The 27,824-nt window shown below is 45.2% G+C and overlaps 1 protein-coding gene across 5 annotated transcripts in view; it reads right to left on the reverse strand.

The window, feature by feature from the left end:
• MYH10 (myosin heavy chain 10) overlaps positions 1-27,824 on the reverse strand; it is a 103,816-nt gene that overhangs the window by 50,297 nt on the left and 25,695 nt on the right. For all 5 annotated transcript variants that reach the window (XM_032199838.1, XM_032199835.1, XM_032199837.1 and 2 more), the window contains exons 4-5: positions 15,404-15,431; positions 5,370-5,472 (exon numbers count right to left, since the gene is read on the reverse strand). In XM_032199838.1, coding sequence (XP_032055729.1) covers positions 5,370-5,472; positions 15,404-15,431 — 131 coding nt within the window. The remainder of the gene's footprint in view (positions 1-5,369; positions 5,473-15,403; positions 15,432-27,824) is intronic.

The raw sequence follows: 27,824 nt of genomic DNA on the forward strand, positions 1-27,824 counted from the left end.
GATCTTAAACTGAAAACCTACAAATTTTGCCAGGAAGAAGGGTACAGATGGAAAATAAAATAAAAGCCCTCAAAATTCAACAGAGTTTCTGCAGAAGTGCTCAGATTTTCAATCCCATCATTACTTCCATTCCCCTGTCTGCAAGCTTTCCAATCTTGAGCTTCACATCTCAGAGCCTATGGGGAAAATGCCATGAAATATGGGGAAGAGATTTTCATACCAAGCCAGATGCACACTTCCTCTATGCCTATTATTTTAAAGCTCCAGAACTGTTTTAGCACAAAGTAACAGAATTGGAGAGAGGTCCTCAAAGCAGCTGGCAACGGTTTGGCTCGTTCAGCTAAGCAGGGTGAATTCAGCAGAGCTGAATCATGCCTGCTTGGAAAACAGCTAAGGTAGTTAAAAATAAGGTTAGCTGCTCCGGCAGGAGACCAGTGCTGCACTCAGTGGAAGAGGACAGGTACACCCAGGAGGCATTTCATTTACCCATGTTCAGAGCAGATAACTGCTCTCTCAGGGTCTCTGTTTCTGCCCTCGCCAGGAGTAGAGCTGAGCAGCACCAGATCAACTCCCCGGCACTTAAATTAGGGCAGTTAAAGCCCATCTGGGAAATCCTCACTAGGAGAAGTTTCAGCCTGAACTGGCCTACCCAAGATCCAGTACTTCAAAACCAGTTTCATCTCTTTGAATTTAATAAAAGGAATTAAACCATTTAGCATTTCAGCTGCAGAGGCAAATAAATGCAGTCACAAACCTGAAAGTATTTATAGTCGTTTCTGAAACTTAAAGCAGCACCATCATGCAAGCTGGATTTTCGTGAAAATAGAGGTCTTGTGGGGTGGGAGGGCTTTGGTGCAGGGGAAAGAAACAAAAAAAAGTCTAATTCTTTTCATCCTGGCATTGTCTAGCTCTGGTTCAGATGAGTGGAAATGGAGTCAGCGATGGCTGGATACGGTTTTCATAGAACTTAGCTGCTTGCTTTCAGTCCTGGCAGTCCGTCTGTTACCTGCTGCTCTCACCTATCTGACCACGAAGAGGGTCCAGGCCCCTCCGCAGCCTACAAGCACAGCCCATTCCCCAGCAGCACACACCAGTTAATGACCACCGTGGGCAGCAAGCGACAGCCAGCACTTCTTGTGCCAGGTCAGGTGTGCATTTTGGTGCTTTTCGTCTATTTTGCACCGACTTTCCTCCCTATCCGAAACCTGTTTGCAAACTAAAGCAGAACCCAAGAGCCTGAATTAAGGCTTGCTATTTAACCACACTAAAGCAGCTCTGTAACGCGCTCCTTCAATACCACAATTTCATTCCTTTCTTATTCCCACCTCAGTATACAGGCAAGTTATGAGCTCACGAGAACTCGTTTCCCTCCACGTCTCCTTGCTTAATCTGTCCAAACTCCTCTCCAGACAGATCAGCCTCCTCCCCAAGCTCACCAGTTACCTGTCCTTGCTCTCTTCCTCCAAACATACTTTTTCCCCCACCTCCTGGGCCTACAGAAGGCAAACGAGAGCGAAGGCAGCGCTGCCTGTGGCCCAGGAACAGGGGGCAGCTGAGCAGACCAACTAACACCAGCAGGGTCACCTTTGGTCTGAGATGCCAAAGCCATGGCACGATGCTCATCTTTGTAAGGCTGCTCCACACCCAGCACCATAACCACGGAATAAACCATGGTATGCTCTCTGCCAGCAAAACTTTCAGCTCTACCTGCAAAGTTCTTAACATCCCACTCACCCGAATTCTTTAGAGCTCAGACTTGTGGGATGTGAAGCTAAAGCTTTCAGTGATTTAAACAAACACCTGCCAGCTTCTCTCCCTTGCTCCACACCAAGGGGATTGTACATGTGCCCTTTCCCAAGCTCAATCAAGCATGCCCTGGGCAAGGATTCAGGCTCACTTTCCTCCCACCTTCAATCTGTAGATGAGGCCATGCTCATAACTCAGTGCACGTACAGCTGCCTCCCATCCGTTAGCTGGCTCTAGAAAGCCTAGGCTCTCTTCCTAATTTAAGGGGCTAGCCTAGCCTCACCTTGCTCTGCTGAGTCCCACAATAACACTGCCCGTCATCTACATCACCTCCCACCCTCACTTCCTAGCACAGCGCCCAGGACAGAATCTTGAGCAGAGAATGAGAGAGACAGCGTGGCTATGGACTCCAGCACTGAGTTGGGAAGCTGCAGTTTTAAGGCTGTTCAGCACGGTATTTCCTCTCCCCGTGGTTACAGTGTGGTACTGACTCCCTTCCCACGGCACCCTGCCTGAGTGTGACATGCCAGGGGTTTGGCAGGACTCATCTGTGGGCACACCGCTACTAGCTGGCATGAGAGGAGAGAGCACTGTCGGGAAGAAAAAGTCTCACGGTCAAGTAGCTGAATGCCCCAGGTGACAACATTGTCCTCCATAGGACAGGCACAGCTCCTTTGTGATGCTCCTTGCATAAGCCAAGCCTTTCACAACCTGGTCTTCTCAAAATTGCACTTGGTGAGCGGCTGGGACATGGCAGAACACCAGTGCTACTCTGTCCATGGCCTGAGGCGTCAAACTGTCAGCTACATTTTTTCTAACAGCTTAACAACGGTCCATCAGGCAAAACGGGCATAAAATCCACCCTCACCTTCAGAATAGTGTTGGGAAAATAATTATTCATTCATCAGTATGCAAAATGCTTCTGAAAAAAATCCATGCAGCATTTGCAGCATTTAGAAGTATCATTAATACAAGTCAGCAATAATTATTTATCAGGATGGATAAAAATAAATCCATGACTAGCAGTCTAACAAGCCTATTTAGCAGAAGACAAATGCTGTACAGAATGGTGTTACAGATCACCACCAGCCCTCTACAGCCTGCTGGTGAATACATAAAAAGGAACAAGGACTGCACATCTAACTGCAGTTCTGGCACTACTTAGCTTTTCAGAGTTAGTTGGGGAGGTTGGACATTCTTTGTCTGCCATAAATTAAAACAAATCGATACAGAAAAAGGAAGACTCCTTTGTATTTTCAAGGCTGGTTTGGTTAAACAATCTGCATTTCTCCGTAAGTATTTGCTTAACTTGGTGCTTACTGTGGCACTGCAGTGAATGAAGTGCATGATCAGAGCACCAAACCTTCATTCAGGACACTAACCCGTTCCTTTTTGTGCCTAAGCTGCCTTTTACAAAGAATGAAACTCTTCCAGTCTCCATCATGCCAGTCATCAATGGCTCACAGAGCAGCCGATTGCAACAACCATCTCCTAAACTCTTGAGATGAGCACCACTGCCCTATTTGATGGCACTGCTAAGTACAGAATTAAGTTGCAGCACAGCCAGGGGTTTAAACTGAATTTGCCAACACTGCATTAAAAAAAGACAACTCATCCTTCCCCTCCCTGACATTTTCTACCCCCAACTTTCCTCTCTTTCCATCCCCTCACCTCATATCAGCCACAAAATAAGCACAACAGAGAAAACAAGTTTCAGTTAAAGCCAGGCTGACTTTGAGAACAGCAGCCTGAGCCTGCATCAGCTCCCAGGCCCAGCGAGCAGCCACAGGAATTGCTGTGCTGACAAAGCTCAGGAAGGGTGCTTCTCCTGGCTAGTGTACTGGCACCAAGCGCTTGTGGAAATACAGCACAAAAAAGGCCAAAGAAATATCCAGTACATTTTAGACATTCAGAAAGAGAGCTTCAAGTGGTTAGGCTCCTGGAGAGGTCACGTAATCTTCATCCCTTGAGATTTTCAAAATCCTCTGCTCAGCCAGGTCTTGAGCAATGTGATCTGACTTTGAAGAGAGACCCATTCTGAAAAGCACCTGGACGAGAGACTTCTGGAACTCTTTCAAATGGAGGCATCCTGAGATATCTAATTAGGTATCTAGCATATCTAATATCCCAAGATATTCTATCAGTAGAATATTTAAGAGTAGTTGCTTTAAGAGTAGTTGCTACAAACCCACACTGTGTAATTCACTTTCCCCCAGAAAGCTGTGGGCAATCTTACTCGTATAGAAACTGAAGAAGGTGCTGTTGGTTTTGTTCAAAGTTATGCAGCGGAAAACCAGTAATATCCATGAACCAGAACCTACGCAGAAAATCAAGTCTGATGGATAACGTTCTGAATAGCTTTCTGCAGAGCCTCGTCCTCTCCATGCAATGCCATGCACACATGCCCAACGCTGCTGACGCTCCATTGCAAGAAACTTCTTTTTAAGGCCTGTGACTGCTGTAGGCACAACCTGCAGCCCACTCAGACTGCATGATGTACATTGAGAAATACTACTTTTCATCTCCCCTGTGTAACAAAGAAGCAACACTTTCAATAAGCAATATATAGGGTCACGTTATTTGCTTTCAGTTAAAGACTGATGTTCCCTCCATTCGTTCGGCTAGATTTCTCCAAGTCTGCCTGCAGAGCAATTTTCTTCCTCTCCCCCTTAAATTCTTGGTTTTCTTTTCTTCACAAATTGGTCAAAAGTCATCTCCTGTTTCTCCAGGAGTCTGAGTCCTGACACACCGAACAAGTCTATGACTCCACTGAGCACCTTAACACTACATGCCATACACAATAAAAGTTACAGATGTCTCTAAGCCAGAAGATGCAGCCTGAGAGCTTCCAACCACCACAGATGCCTGCAGTACTCCTGGAGAAAAAGCAGGCATACACCAGCACTGACTGGAGCTAGCTACTTGCTTGTAGTAAAGTTAAATAAATACTCCGCTGCTAAGTGTTCCAAGTCCTCATAGTAACAGACTTTTCAACCCATTCATGTTTTGTGAATTGCTAAAAATTCAGTGCAAGTTCTGGAAGAGATTAGCAACAAATTTAAATAAAGCTCTGCATAGATCAGTTAGTGATTTGCTACAGGAAAAAAAAAATCAAGATTCTCCAACTTAAAAACAAGTTTGCATGTTTGTGATGCAATAAAGCCAAGCTTTTCATTAGCTGCTGACTTCTAGATATAGAAGATCTATGGCAATTTTTAAACTTGATTTTCCCCAAGTTAAGTTTTGAAAGAACAAATTCTGTTCACATGTGCTAGTACTAAAAGCTGCATGTAATGGGAAATAAATCCACCAGGAATCACCAGAGTTAATGAAATTTTTTTTGAAAACAAAGTAGAGGTAGCAAAGTTTCAATACTGTTTCTAGTTACAATTCTTGCAAAAAGCCCATAATCTCACAAAAGCAGTTAAACAGCTAACATTAACTGGAAGTTTTGACATAACCACTCATTTTAGCCACTAATAAAGGGAAAATAATAGGTGAACAAAATTACTGGGATTATATTACAGCTTATCTTTGATTCAAAAGGTTTTGTTTTTTTTCCAAGCAGAAATGGCAGTTTACCAAAAGAGTAATAGAAAAAAACAAAAGATTTCCCAACTTACAGGAATATTATGGTCCTTTCTTCCTTTATGGGAGGAAGCAACATGAGCAAGGTATTGAATAACCTTCTTAGTGTTTTCAGTCTTCCCGGCACCAGATTCACCTCTGGAAAACATTTTAAACATTTTCCTCAAAGTTAATTTTCAACAGCATATCAATTCTTTGTTTAAAACAACCTCATTTCATTCCATTTATGGCTTAGACTACGCAACAGAACCCCAGTAACCATCTAAATCCAAAAGCAGTGGTGTGGCAGGGAACTGCAAAGTATTTGTTTAAAATACCTTCTACATCCTAAAGATCTCCTCGGCATTAGGATGTTGATACAATATATAACATTAGTTTGATTAAAAGCTTCTGACTGTATGCCTGGATTCATACATTACCGTAAGTAATGAGAAACAGACTTGTTCTTTGCCTTGATCACAAAGACTGAGACAGATTATTTTTTTCACAGTGCGGATATATATTTAAATTATTAAACAGTTAGTGTATCTTATATTCCAGGACCCGGTTATGAGGATTACTGGGCTGATGGAAATGCTTAGCATCTCTAGAAGCCAGTTCCAGACCCCAGTAAAATATTTTAAACCTCCAGCCTCTTTGCACTGCTCACCTCACTCTTAGCGAGCCCCAAATACATTTACTGTCATGGGGCTACATCTTCAGCACCAGGTGAGTTAGGGCAGTGGCACAGCACACAGATCAATAGGGACCGCAGATGTGGAACACTAAGACAGAGGCCGACTGAAAGCAGATTGTTGGACAGAATTTAGTGCCAGATTTACGTAAGGGGCATCCCAAACTCAGAGCAATGAACTGCCTCGATGGTACAGGCAGAGGTCTGACCACTGCTGTCACAGCGACCACAAACGATGGCACAAGTCTTTTTTAACCTAGACCTGGTTAAATACAGTCCATTAAATAAATCCACACAAGGGGACTGCCAGGTCTCATTTAGCCACGTTTCAACAGCATTTCAGTCCTGCTGAAGCCCATTCCACACAAGATGGAGCCTGCCACCGGCAGTGCTAAGGACACAAAACTGAAAAGCATTTCATTATGTGGGGCTGCAATGGGAGAGGGGAAGTTCTTCTGTCGTTCAGTGGTTGTTCAAGTTAATGTTCGGAAACCAACTACTCCAGAAATGTGGCGAGGATACATTGCACGTGCTTCCAAGCTTCTCAGCTACGATTCTGAAAGAGAAGTGTGAATTCGCTGGGGGGAATTCAAGCACTTTCTTTTGCAGACTTCCTAATGCCTTCCCCCACCACACCGTGTGCCAGCTTTGCAGCTCGCCTGCACTTATTCAGGTGCTCAGTTCCTAGCAGCCCCTAGTTTAGGCATGAAGTTCTGGTGGTGTTTGATGTGTTTGACCTGGAAGGACAACGACCAGGTTTTGTGGAAGACACCGTTAGCTGAGAGCACTGAACGAAACGATTGTGCAGACAGGTTATGGGATGCGACCCCAGCCCCAGTTACTGGACTGCAGTCTGCCATACCGGAGGTTACCCAGGGCACCAGATCGTACTGGTGGCATCTGCAGCTCAGAAGCACCCACCTCGTCCTGTCAAACCATTGTTGTTCTGGTTTTCCTCATGAGAAAATGGATATAATTGGAAAAGAACACAAGAAGAAAAATGCAGAAGTCACAAATACTTGTCTATTGAAAAACTTGCAGGAGCAGAAGACAGGCCCCTCAAAACGCATTAGCTACACCAGCTTTGCTCGATGCATGGAAAATAAATGTGGAATGTATAACCTGGAGAGCTGGTTACATAGATAACCACTCCAAGAATTAGCTAATGAATAACTGGGCTTCCTTTTTGCCAAGATACCATCAGTATGCTACACAAACTGGGTGTACTTTGGGACCACTACAAGGGGAAATACACTTTTTTTTTTTAATTAAGTGAAAAATCCCATTTCTACCAGGTCCCTATGTTTGTTACATAGAAAATTGTAACAGAGAAACATGAAGATCAATAAGCAGAAAACATACTTCTGATGCCCATTCTTGCTTCCCAATTTGTCTTTATTTCTAGTTTCTCCTTCAATGTAATGCTCATATTAACATAACTCATGACTGCAAGTGATAATAAAAGCAGTATTGCCTGTTTCTAAGTGTATATTAAAATACTCTTAATGCTAGAACTACTCCAGCAGGTAACAGAAGAAAGAAAATAAGTACAACAAAACATACATTTACATTTTAAACCAATACAATTTGTTTTAATTGTCATCAGAGCTTGGGAACACATTGCTAGCTGTGACTTTAAAACTAGATAAATAATCTTTTCTGTTAAGTTACAGAAACAGTTTATTAAATTTTAAAGATGAAAACCTACCCTGACACATCCAGCGAAAAGAAAATGCACAGTAAATACAGTCCAGATGTTAGCCTCCTAAAGGGCAGCACCCAGCTTTAGAGGAGTCCACTAATCAAGAGGCTTTTCTGGCACACACACCAGCACAGCTTCGTGTGGCACAGGAAGGTCAAAAGCTTGCAATACATTCCTTTTGCTAAAAGTCCTTAAATCTAATAGAGATTTTTAGAGGTCTTTATGCAAGTTCTCATTCAAAAGCAATACTAATGGATGCTATCATCCTAGTTCTCCTCTCCCTAGAGCTTACAAGTATGCCAAATATTTCCTGCAGGATACAGAGCTAGATAGTTTCGCTGCCATATATTCTAAAAGAATTAGAAGATTTAGGATAAAGTCCTCTTCATTTATAGGCATAAGGACATCTGCACGCTTTAGTTCTTTCCCAGGAGGGCAAACACATGAGTTATAAAAAATAAATTAAGATCTTCTACCTCTACCAACCTGCCCAAAAAAGGTAAACTTCTAGTAACACAATGTACAATATTTATGGAAATGGAAACGGTATCATGAAGCTAAAGATTAACTTTTTCAAAGCCTTGTTTTAATACAACTCAATTAATATGTTACCATAAATTAAACACTGGAAACCCTTGGCTGAGATCCTAGCCTTACTTCAGTCAATGGCAACTTTGCTAACGATTGCAGTAAGGTCATAATTTCACCCCTTATTTTGGTTTCAATTCCATTACTAACAGAAAAAAAAATGAGACTGAATTCACATCTCAGCTCCATCTATGGAATATGCCAAGCACACCAGGTGGAATCAGCCAAGCAAGCCATCTTTAGCACTAGGCTCAAGTTGGATGTATGAGCTTATTCCATTAACTGATTGAAAGCTCTCTCCCTTCATACAAACTACGTTAGAGACAGGTCAAATGAAGTCTGAGGGTCACAGGCAAATTTTTGCATTATCTGGAGTTAAAGCACCATTCCCCACAGCAGCAAAGCTTCTGCTTTGAATAAGCTTCAAGCACATGTAAAGTAGGAAAACCTTAGCTAGCAAGAACACTTTAAAGTTTCTACATGATTTTAAATTCACTGGATGTGAACCTACAGTGTCATTTTTCAATAAAGGAAAGTATTCTTCAGGCAAATTCATCTCAGCTACAATTTGGTTAGCAAGAATTACCGACTGACTTCTCAGCCAGCTGCACCTTTTTTCCCCAAGCTACTCCAACCTAACTCTCGCACAGCAGAAGGCATTTCCTCTGCTGAGCAGATTACCATCTGAGCACATGCAAAACGAACACAGTGGGAGATGACTCAAAGGTCACAAAGCAAAGAGGCAACATCCAGGCATGGGAGGCAAGGTCTGACTTCCAGGAGAGCACTGTGCTCGTCCCACATGGCTCACCTATAGGGACAACTTTTATTGTATCAGCAGGTCAAATGCCTGCCTGTGGAAGACCTACCCTAACAGAAGCACTGTTCCGAAGGAGAACAGCACTGAAACAATTGCTCCTCTTACTGCCAGCTACACATCTTGTACAGGGGCAGCACTCTCAGGACGGCAGGACAAGGCTACACCACCACCTCTGCCTGCAGTGGCGATTTCTGTTTGCTGGACACTTGCAGTAGTTTAAAGTTGCTGACATCCCACTGTGAGTCAGTGATTTCCCCTGCAGAGCATGGGCTATGCAGGACCTGAGATGTAGCTCTGGCACTCACATAGGACAGGACACACACTGGTACAAAGAAAGCTTTGAAATTGTGAAAGACTTCCTCATCTTGTTGCCCATACACACAGTCCCTACTGCACAGGAACAAGGTTTGTGAAGATAAGCATCTGCAATATATAGGGGTGATCTGATTAAGTTTGTCTAATCTACCCGATTACAGATCACCTCTCAGTGATTTAAAATACTGAAAACTAGCCAAACAAGCCCGTATTTTTCCATGCTGGGACTCAGACCTTTCCCTTGCCACAGGAGGATCAGTCTTTGTCACTCCTGATCAGCAGGAGGCCCTGGGACAATACGGTAACCTGGGGGCAGGAGGCCCTATAGGAGCTGAACACCTGGCAGAAGGAGACACGGCACCCCCACCTTGGCACCTGGGCAAGTTCTCCTTGGGGACTGATTCCACAATTACCAGGAACCCGACCTGCTGCGCAGTTCTGCAGGCAGCACTGCTTCGATTCACACCAAGTGGCCACTTCGGCACCAAAGCACGGCTGCATGCACTTAAGTTGTTTGTAGGAGAAAGTAACTGCGTAAGTGAGAGCCCCAACAACAGGCCTTTGTCCTCCTCACAGCAACGGCTGCGAAGAACAGAAGGGACTTATTCCCAGATGCAACTGAGCAAGTCTTCTGCCAGTTATAAACAGATATTTACAGTCGAGACCTGTAATTAAAAGAACGCTTTAATTACTTGGCTAATTTTCTGTAACGAAGAGGTCTAAGTGATAGTTTGGGCTAGCACAGAGGAGTATTAATTGGCTTTACTATTCACAAGGCTGCTTTACAGCCTCTCCATTCCCCTTTAGATGCTTCTCATCATCTCAACACCAGTTGTCTAGGGAATGTTACAAGCTGGACTCTGGCCAGAGGTTGTATACAAAAATGCTTGGTATTTGCTGCTGTTGTCCTTTAATAAGCAGCCTCTATTCCCTCCACGCCCCACCACTCCTACTGAAGCCAATTCAGATTAGATATCCTTGTATGGCTGCAAGCATCTGCTAAATGACTGTTTATCAAACCTAGTCTCAGTTTTGAGAATACCATAAGCTTGTAGTAAGATTCTCAAATTTAGAATCTATTTGCTTAAAAAGTGCAGTACGGCATGTTTGCATGTTTGAATTTCCAGAAGCCACCTTGCAGCTAAAGAGAACAAATCCAGGAGACATTTGGATATTTCTCATATTCTAATATGCCATAACAAAAGTTTCTTCATCTTGATCATCAGCCTCCAGCAGCCTGACACGTGCTCCTATTTAACATTAACAGAGAACAGTAATCAAAGACAAACATCAAATCGTACCAGGAGTCCAGCAGATGCAGCTTCTCAAAGAGAAAAGCCTGCACAGCTTCTCATTGCAATGTCACATCTTACCTCGCTGTCTATTTTGTCATTTCGGTGTGGGCACAGTGTAAAGTTAGCACTTCTCTGTAATTGACTTCTTATGGACACAGGGTTAATACAGGCTTACAGGGTACTTACAGGCTAGAAGGAACATGAAGTTACTGGAACCACTGTCTGCATTTGGTTCCTTAAAGATGGAGAATGGGCAAACAAATGAAAAGAAGGGAGAGAGAACAATAGCAAAAAAAAAAAAAAAAAAGAGGAAGAGAAGAAGGAGTGTTGTTTTATGTTCTAAGGCAACTCGTTTCCACACCAAGACCAAAAATTCATTTATGTCAGCAAGTCTGGGTGGGAGAACTGAGTGACAGCCACACCAGCTGGCGGTGAGTAACACCCTCCTAAAGAGGCAGCCTCCATGCCAGGTAAAGGACATGATGTTCTGCTGACACAAGCATCCAGAGAAAGCAGCAGTAGTTTTTTCCATTCCTGGTGTTAGATTCAACTTTGAGAAGGGATTAGTAATTTTTAATATCACCAGTTTATGCAAAACTCATCTTTTGGGCATGACAGACCTCAAGCTCCTCAGGGAACGTCAACATGTGATTAGGTTGGGACAGGAAACCTTCAAGTAATCCCATTACGTCCAGAACAGCAGGATATAATGAGAGGCATGCCTGAAGAACTCTCCATCAGTCTAGCCTATTCCACATGCTGCATTTAGATGAGCATTTCAATGAGACAGGCTATTCTTCAGCACAATCCTCTTGGGAAAACTAAATTAAGGTGATTCTCAGCAAGTTGTAAAACCAGGAAACTTGACCAACTAGAGGTAGGAAGAGATCAATGAAGATATTAACCAGGGAGACCTTCACCGAGTACGAGGAGAGATCTCTCTCCAGGCTGTACAGAAAGGCAGTTACAGCCAAGGCAACAGGAGAGATGAGCGTGGCAGGCACACTGCAACTCCCCACTCACCTGCACGCACAAATTGAAGGATGTTCGGCCTGGAGAGGAGAAGGCCCCAGGGAGACCTCACAGCAGTCTGCCAGTGCCTGAAGGGGGCTGCAGGAGAGCTGGGGAGGGACTGTGTGTCGGGGGGTGTGGGGATAGGACAGGGGGTAATGGCTTTAAGCTTAAGGAGGGGAGATTTAGATTAGATATGAGGAAGAAATTCCTTTCTCAGAAAGTGTGAAGCACTGGCTGCCCCATCCCTGGCAGTGCCCAAGGCTGGATGGGTCTGGGGGAAACCTGGGCTGCTGGGAAGGGACCCTACCCATGGCAGGGGCTGGAAATTAGATGGTGTTCAGGGTTTTTTCTAATACAAACCATTCTATGATTCTGTGATGTTTCCTTTCTCACAGCTAGCTTGAAATACTCCTTTGAATTACTGCTACTGGGGAAGAGAAAAAATATTCTGAAGGTTTTCAGCTCTACTGAAGATTGGGGTCAATCAGATGAATGACGTCCTGAGACAACAAGTCTGGGATTAGAAGACATCAAGCCTTTTATGAACTGCCAAAGAAGTTTCTGAAACCACCTCCAGTGCAGTTAAGACACACTCCTTTCACCTTATTTATGCCTGCCTTAGTCTAAGACCTGTAAAACCAGTGGCGTGGAAGGAAAATGTCCAGTTCGCCTTTTCACCACAGAAGCAGCAACGCAATAGAGAGGAGTCCTGGACACTAGCTCAGCCTTGAGCAAAGTGCATTAGGCATCCTTTTGGTCTACTACACAAACAAGTTTGCCACAGCCTTGCTGGAGGTCATTTAACATCCCAGCTGACCAGGTGTCAAGTAATGAGTTTATAATGCAAACCTGACAAAAGAATATGGCTCTGCCATGAAGCCCATGGGGAAACCTGCTTAGGAACAGTAGACAGCCGTCTTCACACCAATTTGTTCAAAAGACCTGTGCAAGAGAATGCAGTTGCTTTTGATGTGCTGCTTTTCAGGTCTGTATCCAATTTGGAGAGAAGCACCAAGGCAACTGTGTTTCAAGAGAAAAGTTAACCTGAAGAGCAATGTGGTAATACCTAGGATGCTTTTCTACAGTCAGCATCCAAGCGGTGATAACAGTGTTCCATCAGCAAGGACTCCTGGGCCGGTAAAGCTGAGGTGGTCAACTTCGAGAGCGCAGAACCCTTGGAGCCTAACAACTGATGTGTCTTCACATTCTCACAAGGCAAGACCTTGATTGGATGTTATATGGTCCTACAGGTCAAGTTTGGAGGTAAGGTACCTTACCTTCATAATGCTGAGGGCACAGACCTGTCCACATTACTGAAGGAACTTGTATTTCTTTGTAATACACAGTAAGTGGTTCTTCATGCTGCTGCGTAAGCACTTCAATGAGAAAATGCAAGTTAAAAAAAACAAGGCAGCCAACAGAGCCTGGAATTTGTTGCTCAGAATCTCAGCTTCTGTCAGACACTGCCACACTTCTGCTAAGTTTAGTCCTTAACATTGGTACATCCGAGACAGCAAATTATAGGTAGCAAAACTTGTCCAGAGTCATGGTAATAACAGTTTCAATACCACATTTTGCAATATGATTCGAGAACAGTGTTGGAATCCTTATGAGATCTACTGTCCGTTGCTTCTTAGCACCGCTTCTGGGATTTTAGATGGAATAGTAAATTTGTTAACAAATAGTTGACAGAAGTGGGACCGTCTCCAAGGATCTTATGGCGGCTTTCAGAGCAGTCCCCAGCAGCTCCAGGCTTCAGAAGATGTGGTCACACTCTCCTGAGGTCTGGCCATAAGAAAGCGTGTCCCCTCCTCATCATTTGTATTCCTCTCTGCAAATGCATGTGCAACTAAGCAGCTTACCAACTGCCTGGTAGCCAAGACATGGAACCTGTCACAAGCTCCAAATATTCCACGTTGAAGTGCTGCTCCAGATATAAAACAGGACCCAACTGCCTTTTCAGCCCAGAAAGATCAAGAGCTTACATTAACCCTATAGGTGAGGTAACAAAAAACCTGAAAACAATATATCTTAAAGGCTTTCTGATCTATACACAAACACATCAGACCTGCACTAAATCCTGTAGCACTGCCACTCCAACCTTGGCTGACCATGTTGAAGAGTACAAAGCTCATGCATACACAGAAAAAAACATGAAGCTACTTCAAAAGAGTTCATGTGAGGCAAGCACATGCTAGCACATCCACAAACTCAGAGGACAAAGCCTTTTTCACTCTGGGATGTTATCCCTGCTTTCAGAGCTGTTTTGTACATTGCACATAAAGTAGTTAACACAATGCCACTAAGGGCAGGGACCGGAGACCTAGACAAGGGGACCTTAAAGCCCATCTAATTCCAGTCCCTGCCACGGGCAAGGACACCTCCCACCAGCCCCATCCAGCCTGGCCTTGGGCACTGCCAGGGATGGGGCACCCACAGCTCCTCTGGGCAGCCTGCAGCAGGGCTTCATCGCCCTCTGAGTAAAGAATTTCTTCCAAATATCTAACCTGAATCTCCCCTTTTTTAGCTTAAAGCCATTACCCCCTGTCCTACCACCACACCCCTGACACAGAGTCTCTCCCCAGCACTCCTGCAGCCCCCTTCAGGCACGGGCAGGCCGCTGTGAGGTGACCCCTGGAGCCTTCTCTTCCCCAGGCCGAACAGCCCCGGCTCCCTCAGTCTGTCCCCACAGGAGAGGTGCTCCAGCCTCCGAGCATCCTCGTGGCCTCCTCTGGACTCACTTGAACGGGTCCATGCCTTTCTTACAGCGGGGTCCCCGAGCTGAGCACAGTACTCCGGGTGGGCTCTCATGAAGCAGCCCAGCCACCAGGCCGGGACCAGCGATGGCACTTCCCCAGTTCTGCGCTTTGCACAGGGTGCAGGCCTGCAGACCCCAAAGCAGCATTCTGTGCCAAGGTCGGCTTTCTGCTAGCTGAGCTCCCCAAACCGGCTTACGCTGAGTGCCAACTCCCAGGGCTAACCAAATAGGCAGCAGAAACACACAGCTTGCATAGGAAGGGGGAGGAAATAGGATCGCCCCTCCTAACAGTAGCCCAACGACAGACAGGCTCTGTGGCGGCATGAGCAGAACACGCACTCAGGCTGCTTTGACTCGTGCACCGCTTCGTTTCCAGATCCCCAGGAAGCTTGGGCTGAAGCAAGAAATCTGCTCCTGGATGGGGCAGACCCAGGCACACACAGAGGAGGCAGGAAGGAAACTGAGTGTCAGCTTGTTCAGAGCTCTCCTGTCTGAAGCAGATCCAAGGCTATGCAGTTGCTCAGCAGGGTTTCTAGACCAACTTTGATTCATGTCCCCCTGAGGGGCTACACAGAGTAGATATAATACAGTATTTCAGACAGATACGTACATTTTAAAGATTATTTCTGATTCAGATCTCAACTGACATTTTTAAACTACAGTTCTTAAATGCCACATAAGCCTATAAAGCCTTCCATAAGGTGAATTACATTATTAAAAGAGTATTTCCCCGCATAAAACATGACTTCACGCTACATCATTAACCATTAGTCACTGCCTGACAAGATTAAAGACAGGACTGGGATTACCATAGCTGTATCAAAGACCCCCAGGAACTTGAGACCTTCCCCTTTGACAACAAGAATTTCCCAAAACGCCCCAAAGAAAATAAGCATTTACTTACGTGCAGAGAATTGATTGGTCCTCACGGTCTGCAAAAACAAGAATGAACATGGTTATAGGTCTGTGTCTGTTATCCCTTAATTTATAAGACAGTTTCTTTGGAAGGAGTATTTAGATAATTTAGCTTCTTAGCTTAACAATTCTAAGGGCACTCTCACACTAGTTTTAATAATATCCCTTAATTATTTAAGCTCTCACACACACACCCCAGCCAGCATCACCTTAGACATTCACAGAAGTCCTGCCACATGTCATGAAACAAAAATCTTCTATTAAATTTAATAACGCACAGTACTTTTTAAACATTTTCAGACAAAGCTGACCCTACATCTTTTATTGTCTCATCTGAAATTCATTGAATAAAGAATTTCAAATACTAAGCATTAAGCAAGAGGCAAAACAGTTTCATGTACGCAATACTAATGACCAGAAATGACTACTTGGAAATAGGAGGAACATCTCAAGCAAGCAAGAGCTTTCCTCTAGTGCTTTTCATTCTTTTTAATTAACATGCACGCCTGAAGTGCTTCCATGATCTAGCTTATTCATTACAGGCTCGTCAAAAGGACATCCAGAGAAACACTGAACAGAGTTAACTCCACAACACGGTGTGGCTCAGCACTTTTGTGACTCCCACTGCTGCGCTTACGACCTTTGAAAAGAATGCCTGAAGGTCAGTTATACCCTAGAAGAGGTATTTCATAATTACGGGGTATTTACAGAACCTATTTCATCATACACTACATATTAAAAGTTATATAATCAAAACATTCAAGTATACCTGCAGAAAGTAAAACATCTCAGATAGAGGTGCCCTCTTCCCCTGCTTCAACTTTTTTCATAAATTTGCATCACAAAGTTCCTGCTGCTTTTATGTTTTCAGTTCTTTGTCACTTACACCAGGAAGAGCACAATTGCCTCCTGCAAACTAAGGACTTCACACACTTTGTTTCCTGATCGGTCATTTGTAATGGATTGCATTACAATGAGCAATTTGTTGAAATGTAAATCTTGGGTCTACACATTGGACTCCCTGCTGCCCACCACCCGTTTTCCTCAAACATGAGCTGTGGCGGAGCACAGGGAGGGAGCAACAGGCAACACGATGACCATAATTCCTTCTAGGACACAGATTCCACACCCAATACAACAAATAGCTTCAGTTGCTACAAGGCATCTCTCCAACATGCTTAACAGCTCTGAAACAGCCTTATATTCATACATACATACACTTCAGGTAAGCAGAGTAATGTAAACCATTTTTACATCACTTCTAACTGGGTCCAGAGAAGCTATTGCTAACCCGTGTCGTGAGCTACTGCAGAGCTTTGCGGTCACCCTACGCACGAAGCGAGCCGAGCTCCTACCACTGCTGTGTAAGATCAGTGCTGAAGTAGAATTTCAACCCTCACCAGCATGTAAAAGCCAGCAAGTGACCTGCACTTCCCTCCCTGACGCTGCCTGCTGAGCACCTGGGATTTGAGAAGTGCTGGTGCAGCCCCAGAGCAGGCTTGCAGCAGCAGTGGAGTTTCGGCACAGCCCAGCAGGGCTGCTGGTGCAGGGACGAGGCCGGGGTTGGGGCTGAGATGGGCACAGGCAGTGGGTGCACAGCAAACAGAGGGGCTGTGGAGGGGCCGTCACGTCCTGGTTTCCTCCTCCAGCTGTGCCAGTGCTCAGGTCAGCATCAGGCAGCCCAGAGGTGAGCAGGAGAGCAGGCTGGACCGTGCTGGGTTTTGGTCCAATTTGTGGCCAGCTGACTCCGTGCCCTAAAACACATCAGGACACAACTGCCCCAAAACTTCGGCTGGTGGGGGGAGAGAGCTGAGATCCCTTTTCCAGCTCCAAACTGCATTAGATCAAACAGCTACATTTGTATCGACAAAGTACCTAAAAAAGGCAGGCAGAACAAAAAAAAAAAAAAAAAAAAAAAAAGACCTAGTCTCAGCAAAACATTGCTCTTTTAATTAGTCTGTGAATAGGAAGTTTTAAAGTCCTTGAATTCACATCCTTCAAAGCAGGGAGATGCTACTGCATGTTGTTACAGCGAGCTAAAGCGGGGGCTTGTGGACTGCACCACTGGCAAGTTTTAGGCTTCATTTTAATGTCAAGTACGAAGGAAAGCATAAGGTGCTTTCCCAGGGGAAGTGTGAAAACACGCACACGGCTGCACTTTGAACCCCTCGTACCTGCTTGTTCAGAAGTGGCAAGAAATACCAGCGATCCCCCTGAGCCACTGTGCAGACAACTAACACCCAAACGGTCCGGGGTGATGCTTCAGCAGAGAACACAAGTCACTTAAGTAAAAGTGGGAAAGACAGTAAGATTCAAAGTATTCCCAATGATGCTGCAGGGACGGTACCAGACCTCCTCCACCTGTGATGCACAGCAGCTCTGCCCAGGCTCACCAAAAAGGAAGGGCAAAGCCTCTGAGTGCAGGAACTAAGAGCTGACAGTAGGCAAAAGCAGGGGAAGTACAACAGCAGAAATGCTCAGAGCATAGCCTGAAAAGGTTTTCATTCTTCTGGCTTTGATTTAGGGCAGCTGGTCTTGCAAGCCCAGTCAGAAATTGCTTCTTGGTAGCAGCAGGAGACGAAGCACAGAACTCCAGTACTCACACCACGCAGCCAGCTGTCAGGCCAAGCTGAAGAGAGAGCAACTTTCTGACCCTGACCCGATTCCAAGGGTAGCTAACCCTGACTCACAGCTAACCCTGACTTGCAAACTTCACAGGCAACACCGTATGGCAGCAAAATCAAGATAACGTAGGACAACACAAGTTATTTCTTCTTTTAGAAGAAACAGCTGAACAAATGCCAAGTTGGTACCATGAGTGCAAAGTTGGTATTTCTTGCTTTAATATTCAGAGACATTTTCTAAAGCGACAATTCAATTTTCCCTTTTGACTCCCCAAAAATAACTTTTCTGCAATTTTGTCACTGCAGCTAGGCCAATGCAATTTGTCAAATAATAAAACCTCTTCTAAACATCAGCTCTTTAGTTTATTACTTCTTAAAATGCTAAGAACACGGATAACATTTGCCTCAAAAACAGAAGTAGTTCAGTAGAAAGCAGCAGCATGTGTTAGTGCTCTGCGTTATCCCCCATTTTGCCTGTCAGTTCACCACACAAAGCTTGTGCTCCACAGCATGCAAGGCACTGTATAAATGAATTTTCCAACCCCATTTGTCCTGAAGCGTGTCTGAAAGTCTGGACAGCTGTAGGTATTTTATCATTACCAGGAACTTCAGCAAGTGCAGAAAACCTTTCCATTTTCTACATCGAGGAGCCTGAGTTGGCACAGGTCTTAAGGAAGGCAATGGGTATTCCAATTTGTTACTGCAAATCTGTTTTACTGTCTCCATCTGGACTCTGAAAGTCACAAGCCATTAAGGTGGAAGTAGAGAAAGACAGACAGCCACAAGCTCCAAGCTCTGATTGTTCATGGTAATGGCCAGAGCTGCATCCAGCACCCAAGGGCAGTGAGGGCGTTACAGCGGGGGGCTCAGGACGCCGCCTGGTTCAGCAGCTGAGTTGTGTCCCAGAGGAGAGCCCATCGCTCTGGATCCGCTCTGAACAACATTCTGGCAAAAGGACTAACGGGGAAGAGTGATTTACAGTTTATTTGCTTTGATTTTTTCCTCCCCCAGACAAAACAATTCGGGGTCTTGTTTTCAAAGCAGCTGGGCCCTTTCCTAAAGCATCCCCAGAGCACGGGCCACGTCTGCTAGCCTGTGTCCCAGAGCTCAGCCCTCCTCGGTCACTGCTGGGACATTCATCATCTGGGATGGCGAGAAGAACTGCACTTCTCATGTTGGACACACATCTCAGTATTTTTAAAAGACTGCTTTTTTCATTGAATTTCAACTTGAAGTGCAACAGTGAGCCCATTAAACAGATTATTATGACAGAATGTGTCTGAGTCTTAAAAAAAAAAATCTGCCAACCCTTGCAATAATTCTAATAGTTTTGATTTTGTTTTTTAAATGTCACAGAATTTTGAGGTGGTTGTTCATGGAAACATGAAAATATTATGAAAACATCTCCACATAAGCGTTGTGATTCTTAAAAGCAATCTCAGAACTAACTGGGCCTTTGTATGATAACATGCCTCATGAGACAGCGCTGCAGAAATATGTAAAGATTAGACCAAAAAATCCCATGGGGTTTATAAGCAAGTTTCAGGAGTAAAAAGCAGACCAGATTAGACTATCTGCATTGCCAGCCTTCATAGCAGCTGACCTAGGAAACACAAGTCAGTCAGTCCCATGACAAGTATCGGTAAGTACGGCATTAGCTGTCTCTCTTGCTCTGCAGGAGCAGGTGAGGATGCTTCGGTCCACGATGAGGATACTCCGGGCAAAGTCACGACGAGTGCTTTACACTTCCAGCACGTGCTCTAGCACACCGTTTGTGCCGGGGGAAGCACCTCTAAGACAGCTTCAGTAACACCATTTCTTGCACCAGCACAAACATCCTGCAGGGTACCCCGCAGGACCCAGGACGTTCACCCGAAGGCTGGGACAAACGAGCAGCTTCCAGTCTCCAGGAAAAGGGCACCCCATGCACCTCCCTGCCACGCCAGCACAGCCCTGTCCCCGAGCAGCCATGGCCACACACTAAGGCATCCCAGCTCGCTGCTCAGCGGTGCTCACCCAACACAACCACTCAGTTTGGCTCAGACAAACACAGGCACAAAGACAAGCGAGTGGTAGCAGCCCAGCCCCCTGCACCCCCTCTCACCTCCATTCAGCGCGACCCTAAGACCAACCCTTCGTTATTAAAGGAACAAGGAAGTCCCATTGGAACCTGTTGCTTCACTTTGGAGGGATACAGCTGGGATGTAAATATTTCTCAGGGTCTTCAAATTACAAAGATTAACATTAAAAATATTATAGTACACCTGTGCAATTCAAATTTGGAAAAAAGTCCCAAAATTGTGCAGTCTAAGTAAGAATAAAAAAAAGTTCAATTTTCTGCTTGAGAAGCAAGCTTTCTACCGAGTAATGAGTTCTTCTAAAAAGGGCAGAATTAGGAAGCAAAAAAGAAACACAATCTGGCGCTAACCTTAGGCTAAAGTTCCCCAGGGCTGTTGATCAACTTGAGCTGCAACCAGTGTCGCTTCTTCCCCTGCCCCGTTTCCCCATCCCATGCCCCCTTTGAAGCAGCAACCAACTGCACAGAGGCAAGCCCTGCTAGTGCCAGCAGCTGATCCGGCTAACGAAGTTTCATTTTCAACCAGCCCAGCACCCTGAGCATCCAGTTTATACCACTGCCACACCGTCACTGGAAGTCACGTACAAAAAGCCCAAGAACCCCCCTTTCCAGCAGCAGCCCACGCTCTGGTCACCCTAAAGCCCCCACAGAAGCCCATTCCCTGGCTTGGGTGAGCTGCAGACAGTCCCCAACCCAATGGCTTCTGCCACCTGAAGGTGTCATCTCCCCTGTCCCAAGCACGTGTTCCTGCTGCATCCTTTGAGCTGGCGAGGGTGGTCGCCTGGCCTATGGTCAGCAGATCAGGGACTCACACCAGCAGGGAACTAATCCTATCGGAAAAATTATATAAAAATGGAAAAAAGAGTAGCTAGCATAAGTGAGATGTGGTGATGTTTGGCCTTTCTTTTGGGAACAGCTAATCCCTAGATCAGCTTAAGCTACCCACTTACACATTTAGAAGCTGGAGGTATCGGGCACTGAAGCACCGCTCACCATTTGCTCTCCTCTCCCCCCCACCCAGAGGAAACTCACGCCCCAGGGCAGGAGCCAGGCGCTGTGCTACCACCTGCTACTGCCCAGCCAGAGCCTCCTCCCCGGTGCAGGCTGCTGGACTCCTCAAAGAGAGGCCAAGGAGAATCACCAGAAAACAAAGACAAGCAGAATTGCAGCTCTGAAAGCTGTTTTTCTCCTATACCCTCTTGAACCTACTTCACATCTCCCCAGAGTACACTCCTGTGGGGACAGCTGGCAGCTCCTCAAACAAACCTGGTTGCAAAAGTTGCCACATTTTCCTGCTTGAGTGTCTTGTAAGAATAGATCCTGGTGTTTACATCACCATGAAAATATGTAAAATAAGTTTCGACTGTTAGAACACAAGCATGTTTTACTCCTCCTCTTCCCTCCCTCCAAACCATAGAAGAACTTTCCCCCCATAACAGACCAGACCTAACAAAACCCCTGTTAACTCTGGGGAAGATTCCAGATGTACATTAAATACATTTGTTGGGTAATTGGTTCAGGCAGGATGTTCAGAAAAGTCATAGCTCAAAGCTATAGAGCCCGCCTACAAAGGAATGGCTGTATTTTAACAAAGCAGCTTTTCTTAAAAGCTTGTCTTGGTTCTGCTTTGGTCACACTACAGCCATTCATAAATTGGTAGAAGATAAGCACACAGAAAAGGATGAATCTGTCTTCACGTTTCGTAGCAAAACTAAAGGCAGTAGCACTGCAGGCACAGAAATGTTACCACAGAGCAGCTTGCAAGGAAACAGATGCCCGCCCTCTACAACTGCCTTTGCTCTGGTCATCCCTTACTACATCAAGATACAGCCACCACCCAGATCCACCATCTCCATCTGATTCTGAATGAATGAAAAATCATTCGGGGCTACCCCACATAGTGAACAAGAAAAGCCCTACTAAAAAGCCCAGTTTGTGAGCTACCCTATTAACAAGAAGACAGGCTTATCAAACCAGCTCCACAGCTGCATTACGTGCTTTCAGATTTCATGGAGCTCCTTACTTTGGTATGATTTGCTGTCACCACAAAATGCAGTAGCTTTCATACAAACATGCACCTTCTCAGAATCACCCCACACTTTCTATAAGCACCTTCCCTTCTGCATCTGGTCTTTATTTAGATGAGAACGGTTCAGTTGGAAAGGGCCCACAAAGATCATCTGGTCCACCTGCCTGACCTCTTCGGGCTAACCAGAAGTTCAGGGTATTAACAAGGGAATTGCCCCAGAGCCCTCACGGACAGCATGGAGAATCGGGCACCTCACTAGGACGCCTGTCCCAGTGTTTGGCCACCCTGATGGAAAATGAGTTTTTCCTAAGGCCCAGCCTGAGCCCCCAGCACAGCACTGGGCCGCTCCCCTGTGTCCCGTCGTGGTCACCAGGGAGCAGAGACCGGCGCCTCCCTCTCCACTTACGAGCATCTAGGTTAAGAACACCTTGGTAGGAAAATGGGAAAAAAAGCGTGCCAAGATAAAAAGGTTAGTTAGAAAAAGAACAAATAGGAGTTTTAACCTGCTTTCCCAAGACAGGTTAAAGACAGAGCTATGGGGGACTACACACCCCTCCCTGCTGTTCCTGCCGGTGAAGGAGGTCAGAGGGCACCCTTCTCATCTGCGGTTACACTGAGGGCCATCCCTCAACACCAAGACTCCTCCAAATCACCCATTCTGACACTCCTCCCCGTTTATTTCTCCACAGCATCAAATACCTGCCCAGCAGTGAGCAAAGGCCAGCCTCGACTCTGTAGCAGGCATAACTAAAGAGGCTGCTGCTTTGTTTGGCGGGGAGGAGAGGGACTTCTGCGATTTATTCCAGTGGGACAAATTGTTATCTTCCCCAAAAGGGGTGGTGGTGTAGGGGGAAGAGAGGGCTTTATTTTTAGACAGCACTTAATATTCACGTGTAGTAGCCAAACCAAGAGGAGCTTGATAACCTCGCTAATTCCTTTGTTTGTTGTGGATGTTGTTGGGCTTGGAAGCTCTACAGATATTTGTCCTCTACTGTAGGTTAACAGGCTCAGATATCAGTCAATTCAAAAAGATTTAAAAGTTGAATTCCTGACAAGTTTTGTGAAAATGGGTCACTGCCTCCAGGAAAGAGACCTTCCCATCAGCACAGATTTTGCTGCAGAGTATGACCCAATCCTGTGAATAAAAGCCACAAAATTATAAAGGAGACAGGTGGTCTGACAATTTGCCATTCTTGGACTTCAAGCTTTGAATAACTTTTTTAAAATCAAGAAAAGTCCCACTAGACTGATAAGCATGGAAAAAGATCTGGTTACAGAGATGAAGCATGACTGTATATTTCGTGTTGATCTTTAAAATGTTGCCTAGTTACTCCATAAACTACCAAACACTTAACACTACGAAGCAACTTGCAACAAACATCTCCAGAGCATAACAGGAAGACTGACAGGCACAAGTTTGTTTGCTGAGGACCTACCTTACTGCAGACCAAATATACCCGACGCTTCTGCTCCCCATGAGATTCCTGCCATAGCACTGCTTATCCTACATTTCACCTCTACCTTCAGTTGTGCAATAGCCTTGCTACGTACAGCTTAGTCATCGTCCTTTGGTGTATGTTCTGCAACTCCACAGAGACAAAGGCAGCTTATAGGAACACAGTCAGCATTTTGCCAACAGTAACCCATTAAGCATGCAAGTGAATGTTTTAGAAAGCATGTAATTTGCTAACACTATTAAGCTGACACTACAACTATAGCACCTAAATTTAATCAGCCATTACCAACTTCAGGAACCTGAGCCTGCACATGCCCGAAGGACCCGACGGGACGCATCCACCAGTGCTCAGGGTGCTGGACCACATCTCTGGGAGGTTACTGTCTCTCTTCAGGAGGTTTCAGGTGACACAGGGATACATCACAGCCATCTTCAAGAAAGGCAGCTAGGGCAGCTGCACTATTCTTCTACAAGCTGGAAGGAACTGCTGGAGATTAAAAGTGATCAAGGGCACCTGCACCCTTATCTTTAGGGGAAAAAATTATCACCCTGAAACTGCATTTACTTTTTTCCTTCTTGTCACCATTGGCTTATTCATATTTTGAAGGTTCTTTTAAGTCAAATTGCTTTGAAACTATTAAGAATTTCTGCAAGTTTCTCTCAATTGTCCTAAAATGTGTAATGCTGCAGTTTATGCCAGAAGATCAAATTCAGATGCACTCCCACTCCTCGATGTTATCCAGTGGCTTTAAGATTTAGAATAATAATACTTAATAGTTTAGTTTCATCAGCACTCCCACTTTTTCCACACAACTCACTGGAAAGCTCCGGAGTGGCCCAGACACCAGTCCACAAAGAATTACACCCTACCTCATCCTCCAGCCCCGTGCCGTCCACTTCAAAGACAGGAGTGCACAGCGCTGTTGTATTTAAATCAATTACTAATTCCCAACCGTGGCTGTTTACCTAGAATTTCCCACACAACACGATACAAGACAGGGAGACTGTGTCTGCTACATTTCCTCTGCCTACAAGCCAGGCAGCTTACGCAGGGAACTGCCACAAACCACGTTTGACAGACCAGGAGCTGTCTGGCCTCCAGTGTTCTACATACACTTACGCCAAGGCATGCTCCAAATAGATCCAAACCTTTCATGAAGGGCTGAGAAAGCACCTCATCACTACGGGGACAGGCACACAGATAAAGAAACCACATAGGTGTTCCTATAATTTGTGAAGTTCAAAAAAAATGCCATGAAGAATCATGGTTCTATCCCCTACTCTAGAGGAGGCGAGGTCTGAGATAAATCACAACAGCCACGCTTCGGTTTTGCTTGCTGACTGACTGCTAAGTACCTCGAGTTAATTATTATTAAATGAAGCATGGTAGAGGTCAGTCAAACCCAGCCATGGTTTACCCTACAACTTGTTTATGGCAAACCATACGCTGCAGACAAGAATTTCTCGCACGTCTGCAGCCGAGTTCATGACCACACTCATTATTCCTCACCCCAGATAGCCCAGGCTGCTGCACAAACAGCCAACCTAACACAGCATCATCACATCCTGGAAGAATGAAGCAAGCTATGAATTGAGGCTATTTTAGAAGTCGAGTGTTAGGCATTGGCAACATTAGCTTGAAATTACCCAAATTCCTAAAGAAAAAACGTGGCATTTGTTTTCAGATTTGCTAGCCAGGGCTTAATCAGCATAAAAGGAGAAAACAAATAGCTGTCAGACTACGTCCTGCCCACTTAATGAAACCGTGGGTTGATTCTCCATTATACACCAGATAGTGAGGACGAGACAGAAAGAATAAAAATCATTTTCTAAGTTTGAAGAAGCTCAAGCATTATGCCTTCACTGTCAGTCTCTCCCTTGCTTTATTTAGCACTCCAGGGGAAGCCTGGTAAGCCTAGCTTAGAGATGAGAACAGATTTGCTACATCTGTGAAGAGAAATTATGAGACAAGACGTTTCTTCCCTAACAAAGCCATTCAAGCAGCTATGGATTTGTAACACTTACAACCTCCCCAGCCTGCAAAGTAATGCCAGGTTTATTCAGGTGTTTGAGCAGGGCAGCTGCGGCAGGTCAGGAGGCGAGCAGAGAACCACAGCAGCCTTCAGCCTGCAGGAAGGCGAGGGATGCAGCACAGCGCCGCGGGCTGAGCACGCTGCGGGACGGCCCAGGGGAAGGCCCTGCCAGTACCAGCGGCACGGCAGCACCACAATTCGGCTGGGAGAGCGCTCCCAGCACTGCGTTGTGTGCCTGTCGGGCCAGCCAGAGCAACTCCTGTCGCTGAAACCCCGGCAAAGCCAACGACTGGTTCTCACACCAGGGTTTAACGCAACTTCGCTGAAGGGCACTAACGATCCGTAAGGCAGCAAGTTCCTAAACTGCCCCAGCTAGAGCTGCAAGGACTTGTTTATGCTTATTGCTCCCCAGATGATACAGATGAGCAGTTCCCAGCCTGATCTGCGGCTCCCAATGAGCTTTCCCAGTAGAAATGAGCAACTCCTAAATCTCCGACTCAGGCCATCCCAGTGCTTGCTTTTCAGTTATATTTGCATACTGCTTAGAAGTAACATAAGATTAGTAGTAGTTGGCAACCACAAGCTGGAAAAGGTTTATTTAGACTGTAGAGTACTCAGCATAGCAGTGGTTTCTAATCTCCATCAACCCTGCTTAAATCGTTGTTTCCCATGTAGTACAATTTTGTCTAGACAAAGGTTACATTGTCAACCGAAACAATGATTCAGGGAGGTCCTCGAGCAGTCATATCTATCATTTAGGCTCACTAATTTACTTCTGCTCCTCTCCCTCCCAAACAATTAAGCAGGCACAAACCACTTAACAAAACTGGCTACGAACCAACACACTCTAGTGGGCTCTTCCTAAGCTATTTCATTCTGCCTGAACTCTACAAGTTCGGGAAAATAGCAAGTGTGATCACAGGACATGGCCAGGCTTTTCGACTTGAACACCAACGTGGCCAGCAGTTCGGCTTTTTGTCCTTGGCCCTTTGAGGAATGGGTTTCACTGAAACCATCCCAAGTCCCAGGCCTGGTGCACAGGCCTCCCACATCTCCATTCTCCAGCAATGAAGTTGTAACTCTGAACCACCAAACACTACCAAATTCCAAAATGTTGTCCTAAGCAACTTGTACGAGCCACGGTTACTGTCCTGCAAAGAATTTCAAGAGACAAAAGCTTGAGATGCCAGCCCCAGCACTGCGGTGCTTAAAGGGTATCTTCTAGGTACAGAAGGGTAGAGGGCAACCACCCACGAGTGTCCTGCAGCGATTTGTTGCTTTTCTCACCAATTAACATCGTAAGGGGTAGGTGGGTAGTCTTTAATGCCAAATATTGGCATCCTTTCCTCAAAGGACACAAGTTAAGGCTGCTTTCTTGTGTTCTAAACAAATTTCCTTGAAGCCTAAGTTTTGATAGTTTTTAAAGAAAGCCAGAAGCTGAAAACAAACACCACACTTACCCTGCTCCTGCCACCTACATCATCAGCAAGTTCTCAAACTTCTTCACCTCAACAACTTGAAGTTTCATGATCTAAATCCTGCCTTCAGATGAAACAACTCCCAAGATGCTCATTTCCTTATGGCCAGAAGAGCTTTTACTCACATGCATGTGTGCAGGCACTTCTCCCTCAACTACTGACTACACACGAGCACCGCCTGTTCCTTACGGTAGTCACTGGGGGCAAAGTCTCAAAACCTTCCCTCGCTCTCTCCCCCTCGAGCACACAGACCTGATGCAAACGGCTGCTTCTGGAAGAATAGAGGATTAACATTCATCTGACAGTTTTCTGTATCTGCTGCTAAGTATTTTTTAATTTCCCTGTCAGAAGTGCTCATTAACTGTTCACAAAATAACTTTGAATGCTGCTTACGTAGCCTAACACCGCTTCCACCTAAAAATCTGATGTGCAACGAAGAGGGGAAAAGAAGTCTCCCAGTACACCCCTATGAAGACCATGAAGAGGGGTAAGGAACAGCATTTCCCCTTCAGCTACAGCTTTTCTCCTCACAGTTCCAGCACCTAATGCCCCTTCTTCCAGCATTAGTCTTCAATAAGAAAGGGAAATGAAAAAAACAAGGATAAGAAAAATTGATAAACACTGTAATAATTTTTGACAACTCTGATTTCATCCCCATGCTAAAGACAACACTTCCCTATGCTTTTTGTAAAGGCAAATAGAACCACCACCTC

This window comes from Aythya fuligula, chromosome 18, assembly GCF_009819795.1.
Source record: "Aythya fuligula isolate bAytFul2 chromosome 18, bAytFul2.pri, whole genome shotgun sequence".
NCBI lineage: Eukaryota > Metazoa > Chordata > Aves > Anseriformes > Anatidae > Aythya > Aythya fuligula.